The 17,142-nt window shown below is 44.9% G+C and overlaps 3 protein-coding genes across 4 annotated transcripts; 1 reads left to right on the top strand and 2 right to left on the bottom strand.

The window, feature by feature from the left end:
* Positions 1 to 587: 587 nt before the first annotated feature.
* On the bottom strand, positions 588 to 7,578 carry GL218_04513 (the record flags this gene model as incomplete). Of its 2 annotated transcripts, XM_033581127.1 has the most annotated exons (8): positions 588 to 1,317; positions 1,450 to 2,361; positions 2,437 to 2,563; positions 4,410 to 5,094; positions 5,147 to 5,531; positions 5,588 to 6,220; positions 6,289 to 7,170; positions 7,343 to 7,578. In XM_033581127.1, the coding sequence occupies 8 exons, from the start codon at positions 7,576 to 7,578 to the stop codon at positions 588 to 590; spliced, it is 4,590 nt and encodes a 1,529-aa protein (XP_033435908.1). The 2 variants fall into 2 exon arrangements, with proteins under 2 accessions (XP_033435908.1, XP_033435907.1); XM_033581126.1 differs by lacking the exons at positions 588 to 1,317; positions 1,450 to 2,361; positions 2,437 to 2,563 and having other exon boundaries at positions 4,291 to 5,094; positions 6,289 to 7,042; positions 7,100 to 7,170.
* A 5,743-nt stretch (positions 7,579 to 13,321) lies between these two features.
* GL218_04512 (COP9 signalosome complex subunit 1) lies at positions 13,322 to 14,988 on the top strand (the record flags this gene model as incomplete). The annotated part of the gene is made up of 5 exons (XM_033581125.1): positions 13,322 to 13,391; positions 13,457 to 13,501; positions 13,584 to 13,864; positions 13,928 to 14,692; positions 14,746 to 14,988. The coding sequence occupies 5 exons, from the start codon at positions 13,322 to 13,324 to the stop codon at positions 14,986 to 14,988; spliced, it is 1,404 nt and encodes a 467-aa protein (XP_033435906.1).
* Positions 14,989 to 15,368: 380 nt separating this feature from the next.
* GL218_04511 (Pre-mRNA-splicing factor 18) lies at positions 15,369 to 16,454 on the bottom strand (the record flags this gene model as incomplete). Its single annotated transcript, XM_033581124.1, has 1 exon — positions 15,369 to 16,454. The coding sequence occupies one exon, from the start codon at positions 16,452 to 16,454 to the stop codon at positions 15,369 to 15,371; it is 1,086 nt and encodes a 361-aa protein (XP_033435910.1).
* Between the last annotated feature and the right edge of the window lie 688 nt (positions 16,455 to 17,142).

Here is a 17,142-nt window from a genome sequence, read left to right as displayed (position 1 = left end):
TTAGCGCATGAATGAGAATTTCAATGAGGCGGCGTTACCCTAAACCAAACATTTGAAGTGTGACGAGATGTCTCTCTTGTACTATATACCGAAAATAAAAGGGGCTTCATTATTGCGCGAAATGACATACTTTCCCATCAATTATATTTTATATAATATGAGGTGTTCGCGAAATCTAATCTTCTCATAAAGGTCAAATTAAACCCCAACCGAAGCTTGAAAAGACGCCGTAAAGACATCGACTACATACATGTGGATAAGATACATCATATACAGCAAGCTGATTTCCCAAACGCCTATTCCCATCCATCCCTTGTATGAGCTATGTATATATAGGAGGTAGACACCTTGTGATGTAAATATGTAAATAATGATCGACGAAGCAAAACAAAAGAAACCCAAAAAGTATGAATATATATATCCTCGCTTGCTTGCTCGCTTACCTGCCTGTTCGGGTAGGTATTCATGTAGTTTATCCCATTCGTTTCTCTTTCTCTTTCTCTTTTCCCTTATGTTTATTTTATTTTCCCTTTATTTCCCTCCGCTGATCTACCTCCCCCCCCTATTCCCATCCAGCGCATCCCATCTCATGCATACCCCATCATGCGCAACAACTCTGCCCCCTTAGGCGCCGTCGTCAGGTCCTCGTACCCGCCATCCGTAACAAGCACACAGTCCTCGACGCGCACGCCGCCGACGGCCCAGTAGCGCTCGAGCGCCGCGGCGTCGATGTAGCGCGCGTGCTCGGGGCGGCGCAGGAAGTACGCCTCGATGTACGGCCGGCAGAAGTAGATGCCCGGCTCGACCGTGACGACCATGTTGGGCTGCAGCGAGCTGCGCGTCGGACGCTTTGATTTCTTGCTCTTGGGTTGGGTCTGGGGCTGCGAGATGGATTGCTGGCGTTGAGGGGGAGATGGCAGACGTCGGGGCTGGGGTGGGAGTGGCGGAAGGGGGGGGTTGACGTCGCCGTTGATGGTGGCGTTGCTGTCGCTGTTGCTGCTGTTTTTTCTGCTGGCGGGCGGTGACGAGGGTGAAGTTGGTTCGGCTGTTGTGACTACTACCGGAGGTGGGGAGGGCGATGATCGTGGCGGGAGAGGTGGATTTGTAGATTGTGTTGGCGAGGATTCAGTGAGTGTGGATGGCGATTGTGGATCCTGTGATGTGCTGGCGGTGGTGGTGCTGGTTGGCGACGAAGGCGTAGGAGGGGCGTTGCTGGCAGCTTGCTTGATCATGGCACGTACGGACTGGGGACCGATGGGTCGACGCTTTCCCCACATACCTTCACCGGCGGGACGCAGGAGGTCTCTGCTAAGAACGCTAGAGGAGAAAATACCGTTATTACGACTGGCATACGAAGTGATGGGAATAGGGGTTTGCTGTTGTGGACATAGTAGGGTAAGGGGTTTAAAGGGGATTAGAGGGTATGTAAACAGGGAGGAGGAAACCAACTCGTGAACGTCAAGACCGACGTGGTGGCCGAGGCCGTGCGGGAAGAAAGCGGCACCGGTACCGTTCTTAAAGATCTCTTCAGCAGTCCCATTATGCAAGATTCCAAGTTCTAGTAGGCCTTGAACGGCAATAAAAGTCGCATGTAGTTGCAAGTCGCGGAAGATGACGCCTGGCTTGATGCGTCGAATGCATTCTTCCTGCATCCGATGGACAAGTTCGTAGATAGCCCGAGCCTCCAAGTTGAACCGGTAACGTGGACCTAGGGGAAGGGTACGTGTTATATCGCTAGCGTAGCAAGACCACTCAGTACCGGCATCAAGCACCACAAGCTGTCGCCCCGCAAGTGGATCGCTGTTGGCCTCGTAGTGCAGAGTTGAAGCGTTAGGACCGGACCCGGCGATTATAGGGTAAGCTTGCGCTTTCGCGTTAGCCGCTCTACACGCCGCAGCGAATGCGGCTTCGACTTCACATTCATTTTTCATGCTACTCAGCTGTAGAGCGACCTTTTTATGTGCCGCCGACGAGATTTCGTTAGCCTTACGAATCATAGCTATTTCATAGTCAGATTTGATAACCCGCGCTTCATCCATCGCCGGCTGAAGCGACGTGACGTCGATCTTGAGTGAGGGCCGCAGCTGTTCGAAGCCGTCAAATTTAGGCAGCTGAGCTGAGCGAAGGGCGTAAAGAGACTTGATCGTAGTCAGCCGTGCGTTCAGATAAGCCGGAAGCTCGCCGATGTACTTGACATCATGAACGTCCGACTTCGTGATACATTCTTCCAGCGTAGGCGTCTTCCCGAACCAGAGTATCGTTGCCGGAGGTGTAAACGGGATCCATAACGTGAGCTTGTCCGCAGCGATATCGTACGTCACGCTACAGCCCGGAAAGTCGGCACCGGTCAGATAATAGAAACTGGGTGCTTCAGTTAGTCTCGAGGATATTTAGAAGGAGGTTGATACCATTTGAAGGGTACCTAAGCAGACATACTATCGGCGTTGCCGGAACGGGGGCCCTTGATCTGAATCTTCCCACGTTGATTCTAGCTGGCCCGGCAAATAGATAATTCCATTATCGGCTCCAAGCTCCTTAGCAACCTTCCTCGCATGTTGTTTGGCTAACAATCGTTAGAATATATTCTTAAAACATTCGTATATACGCGGAAGAAGAGAAGAGAAAAGAGAAGAATTGAGGAATATAGGACGTAGATCCGATATTGGTAGACGATGCGGTATGCTCAGAAAGATGATGTGGTGCAAATGTATATGTTGTGTTGTTTTGTCTAAAAGGAGGCTGGGTAACGTGCAATAATATCCTTCAGGGGCTAGCATCACCCTTGTATAGTTCAAAAGATACGTGCAAATCGAACCGCGTTCAAACCGTATAATTATATGTAAACATATACTGATACAATATAGTTGGTGTAATAGACTAAGCTACCAACACTATACCGTCGGTGTGTAGCTCGAAGGAATATGATTTAGTTAAGCTTAGAACTGAACTTACCAGGGTATCTCCTAAGACCTTCGTCGACTTTACCTTCTAATTCCGCGACGTTAACCTCGATAGATCTATTCCCAATAACTTCTGTTAGTGGTATCCTAGACAGAATTGGAATGCTGAGCATGACTGCGACGGCGGCAGAGACGGCGCTGTGTACCAGACCCTTAGTCCTGCAGCGGAACTGATGAAGGTCCATTGTGGTAGACATTGTAATTGTCGGTGAAGCTAAGGTTAACAAGGGCTTCGGGATAGCAGTAACACATACAAAGCATCAAATTCCTCAACGATAACTAGGTCGTGCTCGATATCTATAGCCTCCATCTTAAAAAAAGAAAAAAAACCTTTCCGTAGATTTAGTTGTTGTTTGACGAGTAGAGCAACGACAGCATCGTCAGTGGGGGTGTTGTCATTGTTGTACTAATTCTAATATATACCCCCTGGGCATAGTTGTATTATATAGCTAAAGCGGCTGATCTTATTCGACGAAATAAACTTATGCAACAGCTTAGCTGGTTCAACCTGGTTGGAGGCTTGGGCTTGGGCTTGGGCGATCTCACGTGGCGAAGCTCGGTTCGCATCGCAGTACCATACCTATAACTAATTTACACGTACCAAGCAAATATTCCCTTCAAAACAATCATGGCCAAGACCACCTCTAGAACCTAAATGATCTGTCTAAGGCCGTCGTGCAGCCCCTCAGAAAGCCCGAAGATCCTCAAGCTGTGCCCTATATGTCCACCCTAGATTTACTTGTTCTCTTACTTGGCCATTAACTGGACCAACAAGAGGTATACCCAAGAGGTATGCCGACGTAACCCCTTGCTTTTCTTTCGAGTTCATTCGTCTCGGATTTTAGCTCCGAGGGTTGGGCATATTGGGAGCTAACTTCGATCGGACTCCGATCAACGTCGCAGATGGATAGGATCGCTATGACGGTCTGCTCTGCATCATCAATAGAGGCCACTTAAGCTGACTTTATTATAAGGTGGCCCGTGAATAGCACAAATGCCAAGTTATGTGCCTGATTTACACATTTTATATACATCATTGAGCATAATCCACGACGAGATGCTCTCCCGCCGTGTCTCTAAAAGATCCTGCTCATTGCCTATGTTGGGGGTATAAGACTCGCTTTGGATCATAGATATCTTAGATGACGTCCATAGAACGAAAATTCATAAACTGCAATATGTGACTGTCCATATTCGGCGTCAATCATCAATGTTTTGATTTACCTATGCCAAACTCCAATCCCTTCCATCATCTAAGAAAACATCTATTGATGTCGTAATTATGCAGAGGGGTATCCTTTTTCTACTCACAAACCTAGTCCATTCCATGCTAAGGAAATGGCTGCCACGACGTATTAGCTAGTAACTCTTCCATCTCTCCTGGTTGTTGACCCCGTCGCCGCATCAAGTGTAATTGGTCTGATTGAAGTTGCGGGTGGGGTGAATGACGGTGTTCTAATGTGTGCATCTGTAACAGCATCGGATCCGAATACATCTGCGCTGGGAAGTTGAAGCCTGGTTGAGCTTGCGACTGCATTAAGTATGGCGGTAGCGGTCCCATAAGTTGTCCTTCGATACTATCATAGAAATTAGGTATATAGTACGGAGCAGGACCGTGGTGTGACAGGTCTCCTTGACTACCGCCCGGTACGCCTGACTGATGAGTGCCGAAATCAAGTTGGGGCTGGTTGGGATATTCTAAGGGGTCGTCCGAGGGAAACATCACTGCATCTAATTGATGGACCGGATTGCCCGCACTGAATGCTTGATGTTGCAAATCTAGAGGGCTAGGCTCGTGTAGGGCCGCGGCCGTTGCGGAATCGGGGGATGGTATCGGTAAATCTAACGGCGAGAATTGAAAACTGGAGGTAAATGAGCCGCCATATTCTGGCTGTGGTAGGGAAGAACTATCAACGGGGATGACTTGCGGGACGAGCCCGACTGGAGTCTTTCCAGCCTTTTTCGACGATTTCCCCCGAGGCTGATTGGGTCTCTCGGGGAGACGCTGTATTGAATCGTTTGAGTGTACTGGAAGTGGCATCGTCATATCATCATGTACTCCTGATGCGGGACGTTTTAGAGATGTCGTAGTGCTTGCCTGCTTAAGGCTCTTTGGTAATTGATCAAAGAGTATCTTGCTAGGATTAGCCATATATCGGTAGGTTTGTCATATAGTCCCAACTTACAGCTAGAGATTGGGATATGCGGTCCGCAACCAAGCTCTTTCTTGAAAGCTCTTCAATAATCTCTTTCCCGGCTATAGCATCTGCAAAAATCTCCATAGACCCGGGTTTGTCTTGATTCTCTAAAACGAAGAAGACCAGCGTTATAATAGCGAAGAATTCGGTGAAAAGAGTGAACCAATACGGTCCTACAAGAGAAACCTGTTTTCGCATCTCTAACCCGATGTGTACGATGTTTCGCGCGACACTAACACCAGCGGCTCCGCAAGCGTAGGCACGTTCATTTACATCCTTGCCAGCCGTGATACGTGGAGAAACGTAATGGAGGAATGGTCTATATAGTACCATCTGGATATGAGCGTAAGTAAACCTCAGTAAGTTACGCACCCTATAAGACCACTTAGTAAGCGCTCGAGTTCAACGTCTACTCTAGGAATAACTTACCGAACAACTTCAACAGCACCAATAGGGTTCGGCCGCCAAGCATCCGGCAAGTCCTCGTTCCATTTTTGAAGCTCTTTTTCGATTTCTTTTATTTTCCCATAGCTGATCGTATATGACGCGTATGGCTCCCCAACACCTTCAGCCTCACTCTGTTCCATACCTTTCAACGGGTAAACGTTTTTAACAACCTTACCCAGAATATCCATCAGTCGTACGTGCGCATTAAAGGCCTCGAGGAAAGACGGGGTCCCTGGAGGCGGGATGAGTATCTTGTCCTTCGTGATGTATTCGTCGTCCACAGGGGTTGGCAAAGGCTGGTCAATGTCCTCATCATTTAAAAGTAGGGGAAACCCCAGTAATGCAGACACATACGTATCCATCTGCCTACATATATAGAAAACCCTTCGTCTCGTTTCGGCCTCTATCGGATTTAGTTTGATATGAGGTAGGTGTCGATGTAAACCCATCCTCAACGCAGATCGTAAGGCAATCCCCACAAACCCATAGCAAGTACTTAAATTCGATATCGACTGGATGAACAGTATCATAAAAAGTAGAGCTTGAAGCGAGGGGAGGTCTCGGCACTCCGTTATATCTTGCAGAATGCCTCTTGCACTGCTATAATATTTAATTCTAAAAATGCATAAGTTAGTCGAGATCAGAGAAGCCCAAAAAGGGGGGAAGGGGGGGCATAGTATTACGCTTCGTCCATCGCGATCTTATACGGCGGCGTTTCCGAATTGTCATTTTCAGGTATGTTATACATGCAGCCCAGGGCCATTACAGAGTATGCTAGCGCTAGACTCCTTTTGTTCTCTGTCCCAGCTGCGCCTACTGGTTTTTCGTATAGGTCATCCAGCATCTTGTAAAAGGAAGGGACATGGACGATGCGCAGAAGACATGTCGCGTTATTAAGTGACTCGGAACATAGCGCAAGGGCCCTCTCCTTTGGGGGTAAATCGTAAGGGGGTATAATACGACTTGGCGGCGCTCGTGAACTTGACGGGGGTCTTGGGGGGTCTAGAGTGAGGACACCAACAGGTCGAGGCGGCCGAGGAAGAAACGGCACCTGATAATCTCTTCCTAGAAGACCACGAAAATGCTCCTTCATCCTCTTGAAGAAGACTGAACCGGACGAGGTCCCGTGGAAATCATAGTTGCCCCTGTCGTCGAGGTCGAGTTGGCCAGCGGTTTCGATCATAGAATGTAACTGGGCGTCTACAGAAGACGAGGAACCTGGCTGTTTTCCCTTAGTTGCCGAGGACCGTGTTCTAGCTTGCTCCCGGATGCGAAACTCCTGCTGAACTGCAGGATCCAGGCTTGGATCGTTGAGGTCGACATCTGGCATAAATCTGCGCAGCAAGTTCTCTGCTCTCGATAGCTTATTTTCTAGAGCCTCTATATACTGCGGAGCCGGATTCCTGCGCCTGTTGGAAGGCTTATCGTACGTACAGTCTATCAATAAAACATCAGCCGGCAAAGAAATAGCTAAAGAATGCGAGTAAAAGTTACCGTAGCTATACACCTGACAATGGGTGCATGGCTGCTTGCCATCGCACTTTATCTTCTTCCTACGGCATTCACTAGAAGAAACTAAGTTAGTATTTAGACCTTGAGATGTTGCTTAAGCGTCGAAGGTGAAGATATCTGACTAGGAAGCTCCGGGTGACACTAGACACGCTCACATAAGAGACATGTTTTCAAAGGCAACCAAAGAGGGATCATAGCAGAAAAATGGAGTTTAAAACTGCATACTCGCATGCGCGCGTCACCCTCCGGCGCTTCTGGAGAGGAACAGACGGTGTTTCGCTAGAACTTTCGACATGGCTACCTTGAGGAGCAGAGGCTGGAGTGTCCCCAGCTGGAGAGCCCGTTTCCAAGGCTTGAAAGGAAGATTCTTCTTCGTCAGATATCTGGCCGTCTACAGTTTCGGACTTAACGGATCCTATGCGATCAGCAGGAGTGCGTGAAGAGCGAGAAAGAGGTGTCATGTCCAGTTGATTGTGGGTGCCGGGAATGGCACCCTCCTAGAATAGGTCAAGAATATAGCCTGGTGCCGTCTTCTATCGCTTTAATTCATATATTTATGAGATAGCAGATGTATTCCAGCGCATTTTCGGATCTTTAACGCTTGCTCCTGAGCAAACTGATTATATCGAACAGGTACCACAATACAGGGCAGAAGTTGCTTTGCCTATATGAAAAGAAGTCAGTAATGTAGGAGGGGGTTGGCCCAATTGAAGTTCCGTGAATAGGCTGGAGGATTAGATATATAGCCTCGGCATTAACCAGAAACGTGAAAAATAAATTAATAAGATAGAAGAAGAAGAATAAGTAAAGACATGTTCTTATCTGAGTACGAATATCTAGGATAGACGGTTGAGTGAAGTAAGTGAGTAAGAGAAAAGTAGGGTAGGGTGAGATGGGACCGAAGGCGCTGATGCAGTAGCGTAGGTCATAGCATCCATAGCATCCATGACATCCATGACATCCATAGCATAGGGCGCCTAAGATTAGAGGTAGGTAGGACAAAACCTCTACCTACCTCCTCCTATACATTAGAGATGCAGTAGGCTACCTTGGCTTTGCTATTACGTACATACTTTAGGTAGTGTAGGAATTGTATATGAACGACGTCTTTTTTTTTTCTTCTCTTCTTCCCTTGGCAGTAAGAGAGATACATATACACAAGTATGTAGGGCTACGGGTAAAAAGGAGGGTATACTAAGAAGATCAGGTACCTACCGGGAGAGAGTAATGAAGTAATTAGGTATGTGCTTATTATCTGACGTCCTGTAGTAACCTGTAGCGAGTATGAACGACGAACAAACACAATGATCAAAACGGGATTGAAAAGAAAAGAAAAAGCGGTCGGTCGGAATAACCCGATCCAAGGATAGAATTGATTGATTGATTGATTGATTGATTGACTGATTGATAGGGCCGATACTGTTTGAGGCTAGTAACTTTTAAAAACTAATGAAATATCGGATGGATAACTAGGTAGGATATACTTCTCCTAGTTATGGCACCTTGCGAAGAGTAAATAATAGGTACGATGAACGAGAATCTAAAGCCAATTCGTCTCGTCTCTTAGAAGCATTTCAAGGGGGGACGATGGAACGCTTAAGAAAAAAAAGACATGGTGGCTCGAGTGGGGAGACTATGCAAATAGAAAGGCGCTTAGCTAGATAAACTGGGATCATATAGTTGGATAAGTACTGCTTTTTGCAAGGCGGGGCGAAGCTGCTTAGAAGTTGGGTAATCCCTGTATTGTACATCTACTTGATAAATGAGCCGGATGGTACCTCCTTACAAGTCATGACGAAGTACCATACCAGGTTTTGGTGGATCGAATAAACAGTTCAATAACCGTTTACTTTTTTGACCCATATTTATACTGTTTATTTCATTTAAATATTCAAGATCAAAAACGTTAGCCATTCTTAGCGTTTACCACTATTTTAATATCAAATAATATCTAAACGTTTAAAAATTTTTAAACATTCAAGTTTTTAAATATTTAACCTTTCGAATATTCAATATAGCTTCAAATATTTAAGCATTTATACGTACTCCCGTCGTTCCCGTCGGTCTAAAGGCCTTTATCACGGCCTTACACCCTTGTCAAGGCCATACAAGACAAGGTCTAATTTAAAATCAAGGTTGTACAGGCAAATCTGAGGCAATACAGGTATACAGGTATACAGGTCTATATAAAGGGCCCTCCCTTTCCTTCCCATTCATCCTTTTTTCTTCTAAGTCCTCAACCATTTGACCAACCAGTCAGTCAGTCAGTCAGTCAGTCAGTCAGTCAGTCAGTCAGTCAGTCAGTCAGTCCCCTGACCTTCTAATATCTTAGCTAATTAGATATATAACCAGTCTCCTAGCCAGTCTCAGATAATCTCTTATATAGTCCTTTAGATAGTCCCTTAAATAGTCTTATATAATCAATCTTTCAACTAATAATTGTATTCGTAATCTATTGACTGACTGACTGACTGACTACCCACCTGCCTACCCACCTGCCCCTGTATTTGTATAATATACGTACCTACCTAATTTACCTTCCCGTCGCTCCCGTGGCCTTCCCGTGGCCTTCCCGTGGATTTTGTAGCTCTTTCTATAAACGCTATAACGTTTGAAAGTAAGTGAAACGTTTGGAAATATAAATAGCTATACACATAAACATTCCAATCACTTCCAAACGTTGAAAATAACTTCAATAGATATAAAATCTTATTCGTCGTTCACTTAAGTCTTGATTTTCAAACGTTTAAATATGCAAATGGTAAAATAACGGTGAAATAACGGTTTATTCGATCCACCAAAACCTGGTATGGTAACAGGCTGGGGTCACACAGATTTGAACAGACTACTCCGATTTACACTAGTGACTTATGCATATTCAGATGCATATATGTAAGCAGTATATGTATATATAGAGATACACATATCTAGCACTGATCAGAGACATCTTCACGAAAGAATATATTAAAATAAGTTACTGGGATATATATTTCCCCTTGATTACCTATTACTTAATCTAACAACCCGGGAATTTCCATACAAAAGAGTGCTCAGGAATCTATAATCTAGTTATATTAGTATAGAAAAGCTTATATCAATTACATGACGGTGTTAACGTGTAAGTAACACTTAATATATTATCGACACCATAAGCAATCACGGATAGGACTAATATTACAAACATGTTCGAATGTTATTTCCAACACAAGGACGCACGTAAGGGAGCTTTGTACCTAGGATAGCAACTTTTTGGTTGGAGAGCACCAGCAGGAGGCCTCTAGGTTTAATGACAGGCAACATCAATATATCTTAATTCGATGTCAACTACTGAGGCCTCCTAGATTCAGTAGGTCCATTTGGACAAAGTTAATAGAGTCGGGGTTTCCACTAAGAGATCGGGTTATTCGGTTCATCAATAACTACATAGATCTCTCCAACCCGAATTTTTTCAAATTACGTATGTTTAATGAGTCGCTCTTGGCTTCGAGTCTAGAACATGTAGGTGGTTTTATGGCTGACTTCCACCAAGCTTTGATCGCCAAGTATGTACATACCTAGTTTTACTTACAAGGCTGGATTACCAGACCATAACTTCAAGTTCTATAAATGCATAGATCATCTCCATACCTAGGTATATGTACCAATGCCATCTCCATTCCTTTTCTTCGAAGTAACCTATCCTCTTCGCTCTTTATGCTTTGATAAATACGATGACTCTAAAATTACTTGCCATGACGATGCTCAGCCCGAGTATTCGGAGGGATTTAGCGTATTGCTAATACAAATACATAAACAGCGGCTATAGACTCTCACAATGGCAGCTTCTCTCACATCGACTACACCATAATCAAGTTTACCGGTCAGGAACACAAGGTATCATTGCAGACCGTTGCAGGTCTGATCACCATGTATATTCCATACATACGTACGCGGAGAGCCCGTAGCAGTGGTCTTGGCATGCCTCTAACCTTCAAAGCAATTTTCTTGCATGCATATTCGCGGAGCGGCGTTGATCTAGTAGAGATAAGCCAGCATGCAAGCCGTAACTGACTAGATCTATCATTGATATTATGTAAATGAAGCCAGTAAATTGCTCTATTCTCCAACCAAGCATACTTTGCTTTGACATTATTTTTTTTGCGTTTCACATTATTGACAAGGACAGATCAATACCTACCTTCGTCCCAATTGTTATTAGGAGCTGATATGGATTAGAGATAGATACCTCTTAGATCTCGGAAAACCGGCACACCGCCGTCTTGGCTCTCTCCACCGAAAAAGCTCTTTGGACCGGAATACGCCATGATTGGAGCTCGCGTCTCCGTGCAAAAGTGGACTTCAATCTTGGCAATATTCGCGATATGATTCTCATTTAGACCACGGTAGAGAATAGATACGAGCACCAAGGCCGGCGTATACCCATTCTTCCATGTATTTAAAATAATATACCTAGATACAATAGCCATCATTAGTATGATACAATTATATTTGGATCAACTCATATCATTCAATTGGCCCAAAATACCTCTTCTCACATAGAATTTCGCCTATTTAAGTATAGGTAGTTATATTGGTGAAGTTTTAGAGTATAGTAAGTTTCAGAGACGCGTTCTTACAACTCATATTAAAAGGAGGTATGCAAGTACCTATATTTGACGTGTCTACGGGGTATGTAGTACTGTTTGAGTTAACCAATAAGTTTGTTAAGTACCTAAGGTAAGACATATTGAAAAAAAATAGGTCTCAGATAATTGAACATTCGTCTCGTGGTCTGTATCCACCTTAGCCTCGTTGCTTGGCCTGTGGATCCAAGATATGGGCGGGCTGACGGGAGATGGAAGTATTCGAACTTGCCGGAAAGCCGTCCTATGTCCGAGGCAATACTATTAATATAAGCAAATCTAATATATTTCTGTAAGTATTGAAGTATAATACTAATCTCAATTTTAAGAAACTTTTCAGAGAGCCTAAGAGCAAAATATATAATTTATAAAGTGTGTGATAACTATACATTAACGGCTTGGTAGCTTTGTTATGTTAGGTAGATTATTATATGAATGTGGATGGATGAGGCTTCGGCAAGCTGAAGGCTGGCTAGCAGCCTGTCTCGAAAAGTAATGGCGCGGTTTTGGCATTTAACCCTTCTTAAAGAATCACCAGTTATATAAGCAAAATAAATAGTAATAAAATTATAATATATATCGTTTTATTTGCAAGAGGCTATTATACCTTTTTATCATTTTAGTTTTTTTATTAAGATAATAATGCGCTAAAAATATAGCTTTAAATATATATTTTTAATAACGTTTTAATATGCTATATTAATATACTTATAATTCCACCATTTCTACAGCAATAAAATTATAAAAAAAACCTATAATAATAATAAAAGCCAAAAAATCAATAGGTATTTTTTTCTATTTTTTGTTATCTTCTTTTGTGCTTTTCTTTACATATATTATATAGTGTTGTTTTTAGAAGAAAATGCCAAGACTGCGCCATTACTTTTCGAGACAGACTGGCTAGCTGCTTACCAAAATCAACAGCACGCGCTCCTGCTAGTGTTGCAAAACTCCACTTAAGCCTTACGTCCCCATGCTAGCTGGATACGTACTTGTGTACCTGAATAACAGTCCAATGGAATGTGCCACATGCATAGGGCGATAAGGCCTTGTTAGAACAACGTTTAAAAAATATGTCCCATTCTTATTAAAGCAAATGACATGTCCTTTTTTCAAAATTACTTCTTTAACAAAAACAATAAAAAAGAAAATAGCAAAAAAACCATGTGTTGAAAACAATCTAGTAAAATTGAATTAAAAAGATATTTCGTCAATTTCTATAATGAAATGGTGAAGATATTGATGTTAATGATATGAGGTACTCATGTTACATAATTAGAACGGGGCTTCTTTTTTGAGGCGATTCTGCTTGTCAGGTTCAACGTACCTAAGGTGTAGCTACCCCGCCAAAAACAACGTAGAGGCAGCTTCGACGTTCGCAACCTTGATACCTCTTTTTTTTTCTAATACACATTTCCAACACACACCATAATAACCCAAAACAATACTAAGCATTCAACATCCTCAGTCTATAATAATTCTACTTCTCAGGCACCCAGTCATCTTTTTCACAGCATAGGTAGCCAACAAATTAAGGTACAACTACTTGACTATAGGCCTTACTTTCTTGAGCGCCGGCATCATGGCAGCCGACCAGCACATCCTTACCTTTTTTACCGCCATGGACAACCAGGGCGTTGTTATTGTCAAAGGTACGAAATAACTTTCAAAACAAACAAGTTCTTCTGCAAGTTGTTGGGAAACTAACGTATTCTAGATGCTCCGAAGCTGGACCTTGATCTATACATTTCTAATTACAAAGGTAAGTGACTCTAGGTAACCTAGCATATGCTACCCGCGTGCTTTACCTCGTTTACTAATAGATACTCACCTCACTCTACTAGGCCGTACTCGTTTCGACCGATTATTGTTAATTGGCCAATGCTCCGTACCTCTATGCGTCGATGCCCTCAAAGCTGCTGTGGCCGAAGCCAAGCGTGGAAAAGACGTCCAGCGATACCGCGATGCTTTCGAATATATCCACATTGCTGCGCCCGACGAACCTGAGGCTAAGTGGGATGATGCCTGGGTCACGGCAACAGCGAAAGCCAATAAGGCAGAAACTCACCGACTTGAAACTGAGCTTAAGGGGTATAAAAACAATTTGGTCAAAGAGAGTATTAGGGTATAAATCCACTTCCAACCCAAGAAAGCATCTAATCATCGAGAGTAACACTGACATATTTAGATTGGCCACCGTGATCTCGGCGAACACCTTGAGTCTATTGGAGATCTTAACGGAGCCTCCGAAACCTATATCAAGATGCGACCCGATGCTAGTACACAATCTCATATCCAAGACGTAGGCAAGCATATTATTAGCATTATGCTACAGAAGCGAGACTGGGCTGCAGTTCTAGCCAACGCTAACAAGGTCTTGGCTATGAGCCCGGGAAGCAACGAGCAGAATTCCGAGCAACCTTATCAGAAGATGATTTATGGTCTTGCTCAACTTGGAGAAGGTCGATATTACGATGCTGCTAAGAGCTTTCTCGAAGTTGGGGATCCGATCAGCTGTCAGGCACATAACGACGTCGCTAGCCTAAATGACGTCGCCACATATGGAGGGCTTCTTGCACTCGCCTCAATGGACCGATTAGAGCTACAGACTCGAGTTCTGGATAACTCTAGCTTTAGAAACTATCTCGAGCTAGAACCACACATCCGCAAAGCTGTTAGTTTGTTCGTCAACGGACGATACTCGGCTTGCTTGGGAATACTCGAGTCATACCGAAACGATTACCTTCTCGACATCTATCTCCAGGCACATGTTCCTGCAATTTTCTCGCAAATTCGCAGCAAGTGCATTGTCCAGTACTTCGTACCATTCTCATGTGTTACCTTGGAAAGTCTAAATGCAGCCTTTGCCAAACCCGGAGAGTCTATTGAATCAGAGCTCATTGATATGATCAGAGCAGGTGCTCTAAATGCTCGCATTAACACCATTGATAAGGTAAGTTGAGATGTATCTATTAAAACTAACGCGTTACTAAGATCTTTGTTTAGCTTCTTGTTGCTGTCTCCACCAACTCCAGAGCAGTCATGCAGAAGAAAGCTCTGGATTCCGCCAAGAATTATGAAAAGGAAGTCCTAGAGAGAATTCGCCGGATGAACATCGTAGCGGCCGACCTAGAGGTCAAAGGCACCAGAAAGGTTGCTGGTGTAGGAACTGGCAATCTCCCCGGCGTAGGCGACATTTGGACTGACGAAGCCAGAAGACAGCCGGCTTCCAACGACGCAATGTCTTAAGTAGTATCGCTTTGAGAATAAGACGGTAATTCTTCTAATGTATAGGATGAATCATGTCTATTATAGGCAATGAATTCCAACATTCTGGCGAGAAGTAGTCAGGGTTTAGAAGAAAAATATGTTGGAGATGAACCGAGTTTTCACAAGAACACTTGTCATCACAGCTGAGAGGCAGCCAAACACGAAGGCATACAGCGCATAATGAGGAGTTGCTAGGATACAGGCGTCACGGGTATTGCATGTAGTTTCGTTTTTTTTTTTTGCAGGGAGGTTTTAGGGTTATGTCTGCATGGCATATTACGTCGTCCAAGAGCATGAGATTCGCAAATACCCTATGACAAGGTAGTCCAGGAATGAATTAATTGATTGCTATTACCATATCATCCCATCAACTGCCTGATATCTTCCGGAGGCCAGCGTACCTGTGCAAACGTTAGGCATCGTTTAATGCTCTGTAAATATTTCCTAGTCACCTCGTCACTCATGATATGTCCCCGCTCACCATCGTGTAATTTCTCCCGCGCGCTTCGCTCGTGGATACCCACCATGGTAACACCGATAGGCCACGCCGCCTTACCGATACTCAGGCGTAGATACCCGTCGTTGGCGTCGACGTAGCGGCGCTCCTGGGCGGCCTGAACGATTTCCACGACAGGTTTTAGGATGTCGTCCTCTAGCTCGCCCTTTTCAAATTTACGGAATAGCGGTACCATGTTGTCACGACTCGATACCATAGCGTTGATAGCTGCCTTCCCGGCAAATGTATCACGGTTCTCTTCCCGCGCTAATGCCACCTCCCACTCCCGCAGCACCATCGTGAAGTACGACGCTAGCTGTCGGAAGAGATACTGTCGTCCTGCCTTGTCCTGCGGTATCGAACTTTCTACCTTCATGTCCTTCTCCTCTAGCAGTTGCAGCGTTGTAGGTATAGGCCCGGCCGTCACGACGGTCGTGAGTCTTCGGTACCGTTTTAATTTCGCGCGATGCGTCTCGCCGAATAACGTGGCGGGCTGTCCTAGTTCGCGCAGCTTCGAGACTAGCGCCTCCTCCGGGATGTCGTCGTCGCCCTCGGCGCCTGCGCTGCCTTCGCGGCTACCGCTACTGCCATCTTCCTTGGATAGTTCGGGGAGCCCGAGGCGTTTCCGTCGGCGGCGCTCTTCTTCGGCTGCTTGCTCTTCTCGCCGGCGCCGCGTCTCTTCTTCTAGCTTCCGGCGCTTTTCTTCGCGGGCCTTGGCCTCCTCGGCTGCGTCCTCTTCGCGCTTGCGTTTTTCGGCCGCTTTTGCCTGGCGCTTTTCCTCGAGGGCTTTTTGCTCTGCCCGGTACGCGGCTTCGCGCTGAGCTTCGGCTTCGGAGCGGCGTATGTACTTTTTGTTATTAGAGGAGGAGGAGTCGCCAGTAGATGTAGGTGTTGTTGTTGCTCCTGTCGCCTTGGCGAGCTCTTTGGACATGAGCGATGCGAAATCCATATTGGAGGACGGGTGCTCTGGCAAGATTTGCGAGCCCACCGGGTGGCTGGTAGAAGATGACTGCTTTAAAAGTGAGTGGAGGTCTCAGCTACGTGGTCCCAAGGAAAGCCGTGCGGATGTGGTGTGTATGTTGGAAGGATGGAGATGGCAGGGCGGCGTATGGGGAAGAAAGTCGCATGGTTGAATTATTGTTTAAAGTGTCCAATAGGAGTCAACCCACTAAGGAGGTCGGCAAGTTTTTAGTGGGAAAATACCGATCATACCGACTATCTAGCAACAGACCACCTGCACGCTACGCTTAAACAGCTCTATATTGTATGCTACGGTCTATCCAAGTTACATCATAAAGAGCCGCTAAACTGCCCGGGGTAGGTGGGGCTTCTTAAAGTTTAGGAGGTAGTATTTAACATTTCTAGCATCTCCCACCATCAATATTAGCACATATTAACCCCCGAGTCCCTGGACAGCTGGAATCTTATCAGCGAAGCTTTCGAGCTCCTGCGTTTGCTTGCTTCAAAAAAAAAAAAGTTGAAGCATATCATTCGTAGCCTCGTCACTCCCCAAGTTTAAAATTTCCGAGCTTCCATTTATAACATTCCTAACGTACCATCTATCCGTGCTGTCTTGTTTCTCCTAACTTTCATCTACTCCGTTCCTAGGAAGTGTACCTATATAAGTCGACTTTACT

Source organism: Daldinia childiae (genome assembly GCF_008694065.1).
Source record: "Daldinia childiae strain JS-1345 chromosome Unknown Scaffold4, whole genome shotgun sequence".
Lineage (NCBI taxonomy): Eukaryota > Fungi > Ascomycota > Sordariomycetes > Xylariales > Hypoxylaceae > Daldinia > Daldinia childiae.
This window is presented reverse-complemented; position numbering and strand designations above follow the sequence as displayed.